At 39.7% G+C, this 6,556-nt stretch overlaps 1 protein-coding gene across 1 annotated transcript; it reads right to left on the reverse strand.

Moving 5' to 3' along the window:
- Positions 1 to 1,118: 1,118 nt before the first annotated feature.
- Positions 1,119 to 4,647, reverse strand: LOC306851940 (mRNA decay activator protein ZFP36L2-A-like). The gene is made up of 2 exons (XM_079388465.1): positions 4,416 to 4,647; positions 1,119 to 3,528 (listed from the first exon to the last, which is right to left on the reverse strand). Exons 1-2 carry the CDS (start codon positions 4,455 to 4,457, stop codon positions 2,428 to 2,430), a joined length of 1,143 nt encoding a protein of 380 aa, XP_079244591.1. The 5' UTR covers positions 4,458 to 4,647; the 3' UTR covers positions 1,119 to 2,427.
- Between the last annotated feature and the right edge of the window lie 1,909 nt (positions 4,648 to 6,556).

Raw genomic sequence — 6,556 nt, forward strand, 5'->3', positions numbered from 1 at the left:
TGTGTGTCATAGTAGTGGGGGTTATGTTATATTACATAATTACTACATTCATTTTATATAAATGTTTCAATAGTACCATTTAATAATATAATTAAACAATTATATTATTAAATGAGAACATGGAGTATTTTAAAGCCTGATAATTTTTAGCTTTTGTAATGACTGTCAAAGAACATAATTCGCTCTGACTCAAGGTTTGACAAAGTGTATGTATGCATATCTGAAAAATGGCCCTGTGCCTGAAGCCTACTCCACATAAATCACAAAAGAGGGATGTAGTGGAAAATATCCAAGAGGAATAGCTCTGCTCCCAAGAGTCCCTAATCAGTGAACAGAGTGGTTTCCTGCTTTTGTGAGATGTGGTTCATTAATGGCTGACAACCTTTCTTTTGCACATGCACACTGACACGCAAAGGACCCCCACTATTCTTACACATGCGCACAGTGGATCCAGATACATTCAAATATAGCGTCACATATAAGCTAACGCAATCATTTGATCATTTATCAACCTTATCATACATATGCTTGTGAGCGGCCATACATTACGAACACTCTAAGTTAAACAGGGTTGTCTAAGAAGTTCTTAGTATGTAAATATTTGCAAAGCGCCTTATCTTCAGGAGCAGACCCTTAACACTGATACACGTCTGCCTGTGTTTTCCTAATTGCATTTCTTACGATAAGTACTGAGAATTTCAACTGCAGAAGACTCTGTAGGCTGCTTTTATATGATACTGAACGCATCTGTATAAACCAATAGTTAATTCCAGTAAAGATTCCACTGAATGCTCCACTGGACAATGCTGCATTTCTAAAAACGAGGGTCTATAAACTACCTCCCAAAGATTGCAGTGCAAGGCCACCCCCCCCTCATACTTCACTTTATGCCATTCATACAAAGCAGGCCTCTATTGAACATTCTGTCAGGAGAGGAGATCAAATGCTAGGACACTGAAGTAGCTATTTTTCACTGAAAGAAAAGCAGGAGGGCGGGAAAACGGACTAGAATAGAGAGTAGACAATAATTTACAGGACACTGCATGAATAAACTGAGCATTAAGCAACTCTTATTTCCACTGTGGAATAAAAACCCCTCCAAACATCCAGATCTTGTTCAAAAATGCCTTTATTAGAAGTTCTATGGAAAATATTTTAAAAAACAACAACATACAGTACAAGTTTACTCTGCACACTTTGTATACATACTCCAACTCCAGCTGACGTTCGTTTATTACATTCAGTGTTGCTTTACTTTATCTAAAAAGTTAAAGTAATAGTTATTAACCAACTACAAAACTTAATATCCCTAGTCAGCATGTCTAGAGAAGCACAGTTGAAATGCAGAGTATCTTTCATTAGGAATGGTGCGTCATAATGTTCTAAAAGTAGAAAAATAAACAATGAAATAGCATCTCAGTTACCATAAAGAAAGGCATCTTGATCTATGAGCTACATTCAATTCGATTGGCTTTAGATATACACCAAAGCAACTGCTTTATTAGGTTAAACTATGTGGGATCTTCAACCCCAGCAGGCACATATTAGCTAGTTATTAACCTCTAGATAGGAGAGTGCTACATTCTCTGGCACTAGACTGCAATCGTCACGCAACTGTGTGCAAATGGACACTTTTTTTTGGTTGTCGTTATCGTTGGTAAAAAAAACAAAACGGAAATAGTCATACTCGTAGGTGTGAAGTCAGTTAGTTCTTTATGGCCATAAAGACCTCATAAGACAGGCTACATTCTACAAATGCCCATAGATCCTCTGACGCTTCCCTCCCTCATGCACAAGAAATCACAGCGTGACCTCATCAGACGCTCCCACTTTTTTAATACATATACACACAGTAAACAAAATTGAAATAAATAGCATACAATCTTAAATTATTTACCTATTTACAGTAAAATAAACAAGTTAACAAAAATATATTATTGTGAGACAAACCCAATCGTTTCCAGATTAATATTGGCGATCACAATTTAAACAGGAATATAAGTGTATTGCTTTAGATTTGATAAATACCATATGGACTCCATTTATCCTTGAAGGCTATACTTTTCACATAACAATAAATAAGTTAAATAGATTTCAAAGCATGATGCAAAATGCAATGATACCACACAGTTTAAAAAAAATCTGCAGTGACATTCCATGACCAATTTATGAGTCCCAGTTCTTGTGCTCTCACACCACTTCCAAACTTATGGAATGTTTTTCCAAGATAGTTACTTCTACGTAGGCCTTTTTCTAGACTGCTGAAGCCATCATCTTGGTAAGGAAAAATGAGAAAGAAGAAATATGATATAATCAGATCTCAATCATGAGACAAACACTTAGGAGATAACCAACGGCTGAGACTGATATTTGACCTGAAACTCATGTTGGCACTACTTGGATGAAAGGCTATAACAATCATACAAGTCAATCGTCTGAAATCGACAGCCTGCTGAAGATTGGCAAACGTCTATTTGCGTCCATACTGGGCGACTCAGAGCCGCTGATTGTGCCAGAGGAACAGCAAGAGCCGCTCAGGTACCCTTCGGGATCTGAGAGGTAATCCGGCGGGCTTGGTGGAGAATCGAACACTGGAGATTCTGAGAGCGGATGCATGGAGGGCAAGTGGCTCATTTTGAAAGGTGGCGATGGGGGGCAAGCGTTGGTCTGGATGTTACTGTACAAGCCACCGCTGGTCTGATGGGTAAAAGCACTACGGGTCTGAGGGATGATGGGGGCAAGAAAAGCCTTAAGATCCTGATCGGGGAACGTGAACGCATTTAGACATGGCGAACTGGGGGCGAGCGTGCAGGTGGGCGGCGGGGGCGTGCGTGATGTTGGGCTGTCAATCAGAGAGGACTCATTGCTGCAGGAGCTGGAGAAGCCGGAAAAGCTCAGGCTGTGGTGCAGCTTCGGTCTTTCCCTCGGTCTCAGGAATGGGTTCGATGACTCTCTCTCTTCCAGGACATCAATCTCCCTGCTGAGCCTCGGTTGAGCGTTACTCGTAGCAGCTCTGCGCTCATCTGCGTTGTGAATGAAGTGGCAGCGAGGGCCGTATGGGCAGAAACCAATAGTATGGAATGTGCGACATGGCTCTGTCTTGTATTTTGGGTGGCGGGACAGGTTTCTCAGTTCGTGATAGCCGTGAGCGAACTGACACTTTTCCCCGTACTTGCACGAACCGTTTTCCTCAAAAGGCCTGCAAAGTTCGGTTTTGTAGCGGGTCGAGTTGATCTGAGAGCCGGGCTTTTGTTGAAGGAGTTCCTGAAGTTGTTGACTGCGTTCCCCCGTGTCACTAAACGCACGGTCTCTGTACTTGTTTTCTTTATTCATGAAGGCAGGTGTCGAGCTCTCGAAACCGATCTGGAGCCTGTTGCTCATGTTGAAGTCCATGTGGTTTGTTGAGTTACTCCTGAAATAACCAAAAGACCTCTTGTTGTTGGTATTGGAAGCAGCAAATGGGACCCCAACATTCCTCTTTTCCAGCATATTGTGGAGATAGATTGCGTTTGAATTTGGGACTTTTTCCTGAAAGAAAACAAACAGAATTTCTAATCATGGATGTCAAATAAGTTTAAGAGGTATCACCATTAATTTATCCAACAATTAGCAATAAAATACAGTAATGAAAACACTATTGTACATGACCATCGGGCTCCTGAGGTGGCATAACAGTATAAAATAATGACAGTATATAAATATAATATATAAAAGATTTTGAAAAAAAATAAATGGCAAATGGCAAAATGACTGTTAAATGACTGAATCAAATTATCATCGTTAATGATGGAAACTGTGTATAGGTTTTAAATATGCATACCAATTATACCAATTTATATAAATAAATATGACAAGACAAACCCCATGCTTTATGCATTTCTGTGTTTGTTGTGTTTTGTTTGCTCTGTGGGGTTAACATTTTATATTTTGTCCTATATATTTGAAAAAAGGTATTTAAATGAATGTGTGATGTGGCGTGCTATTTTGAACATGTAATTAAATCACAAATTCATTCACAAAACCTAAAATCAAGGTTTTCACAGCTTATATCACTACTGTGGTACGTTTGTCACAACAGACCTCTTTGTACATGACAATTTGAGTCTAAGAAACGGATTTCAAAAACTACTTTGACTTGTAACATACATATATGTGGATAAAATATCAAAGTTTGTGACGAATAAGGCAAAAACCCCGTCTGTAACAGAGTTACAGAAGTTCATACTAAATGAGTTACCAGACCCCCAGTCTCCCAACAGCGCGGTATTATGAGCTCCAGAAGACTCGTAAGTAAACACTGAACTCGTGTTATAGGTTTGCCAGCGCCGATGAATTGAGGAAACAAACAAAAATCAACAAAATACTAAGATAAGCTGAGAAAAAAAAAAGTGAATAGGTCAAATATAAACCCTTACCCTGTCGAAATCATATATGGAAGACAGCACCGAAGCAGACATTTTCTATAGTGAGTTCCAGCTCAGGGGGAGCAAGTTTTCGGACCGAGAAGGATCCTTGTGTACTCAGAGAAATCCACGGCTGAATGGGGTTTGCCTCTTCAAACTGAGTTGGAAAGGCGCTGGAGTTCTTTGGAGTTAAGCCGCACAGGTTTTGGGGAGTGCCGTACATGGGCAAAGTTTGCACATGTGTATAAATGCGTTGCAGCTGTTAAAGGGCGGAGCTCGACAAAGTTTCAACAGTGCGCTGCCTGAAGCCCCGCCTTTCCCGTCACGTGGTTTCGGCAACTCCCCCTCTAGACTTCAGCAGCCGTAGTGCGCACTGCTTGTCTCGAGACAATCAACATATACATAAATTCAGCTCAGGGGCTTGAAATCCAATTCTCCTCTCCAACTCCCCGCAGAAAATACACCACTACATTCTTCCTTTTTAAGGTTGATTTTAAACAGTATCTAAGCTACTTCCTATGAGTAGCCTAATGCACCACTGACTGCATATTGTTGTTTAAGGATTTTTTTTTCATGGTGGTTCTCAGTCCTGGTCATGGACAACCTCAGCCATGCACATTTAGGAATGGTCTCTTTGGGCCTGTTTACACCTGGTCACTTCATGCGTTTTCTCTGATCGGATATCTATCTGGTTTGTTAAAACGGTTCCATTTACACTTGGCCACACAAATGTGTCAAAACGGATATAAATCCGCGCTATATGCAAGTTTAACGGAGTTCACGTCAACGAAAGCAATAGATATGCGCTGCATTTTATTCATTATCAGATCATTTCAATATCAGAGACCGCAGCAGGAGAGAGCGCGGCATCAGCGATGGAAAGATAGGTTAGTCTCACTACTTTTAATGAAGGTTTGCGCGTCGGCTTGCTGAAGAGATAGCCTACTTATCCGCGGTGACGCTTGTTGCATTAGCGCTATCATATCTGACTATAGCATGCCATATAGCCTATAAAACACTCTCACGTGTTTATTATTTTAATATTTTGGGAGGAGTAAAATTAGCATATGTGGTTTCAGCAACCAGATGCATTTACACTTGTCTATTTTCACCATGAATGCGGCCCAGACCACCTCCTGAAGTGGTTTGAGTGATCGGATTTATATCCGTCTCGAATGCGTTTCGGAGGGCATTTACACCTGGTCTTTTCACGATCTGATATCTATCCGATCAGAAAGTACACATGAAGTGACCAGGTGTAAACAGCCCCTTTGATGCATGCATTTCAATTCTTACAGCCTCTACAGTGCCCCCTGTGTTGAAATATTTTACATTATGATGGGTTTTTCAGTTTTTTTTGGAGTAGATTATTAACTCTTACGTGGAATTTTACAGTTTTATGGAGTACAGTTTTAGAATGTTGTGATTCTGGAGTAAGGCTCATTCTCTCAGAGGCTGTATTTATCTGTTTAAAGATACAGTAATATTCTGAAATTAAATAAGCTGTTTTCTATTTTAATTAGTGCTGCCAAACGATTAATTGCATTCAAAAAAAAAAAAAAAAAAGTGTGTACATAATACAATGTGTGTATATTTGATATGTATATATAAATACACACATGTATATATTTAAGATAAATATGTATATTAAATATATAATACATAATTATATATATATATATATATATATATATTAGGGCTGTTAACGCATGCAATTAATCTAAACATTTTAACGTGTTAATATTTTTTTTACGCAAATTAATCATTTGATAAGGTCTGACCCCAACTTCCCCAGCAAGGAAGGTAATCATTGCTTGCCTCCCAATGTGCACACTATCCATCCTAAATCCTATGTGATATTAGTAATTTTCAATACTATTTGGGCAGATAGGGTGGATATATGCACACTGGGACACAGAGATTGTGTGATTATGAGGCGCCGGGCTCGACAAAAGTGAAGCAAACGCGGAGAGAGAGAGAGAGAGAGAGAGAGAGAGAGAGAGAGAGAGAGACTCATGTGATAAGGGTACAGCGAACCAGTGTTGCCAGGGTCGCGGTTTCCCTGCACAATTTTGAAAATACAGTCTCGGGAATAATTTAAGAGTTTTTGCTTTTTTGGGGGGCTACTTTTATAATGTACCGCGGCCGCCCAA

Source organism: Barbus barbus (assembly GCF_936440315.1).
Source record: "Barbus barbus genome assembly, chromosome: 32".
Lineage (NCBI taxonomy): Eukaryota > Metazoa > Chordata > Actinopteri > Cypriniformes > Cyprinidae > Barbus > Barbus barbus.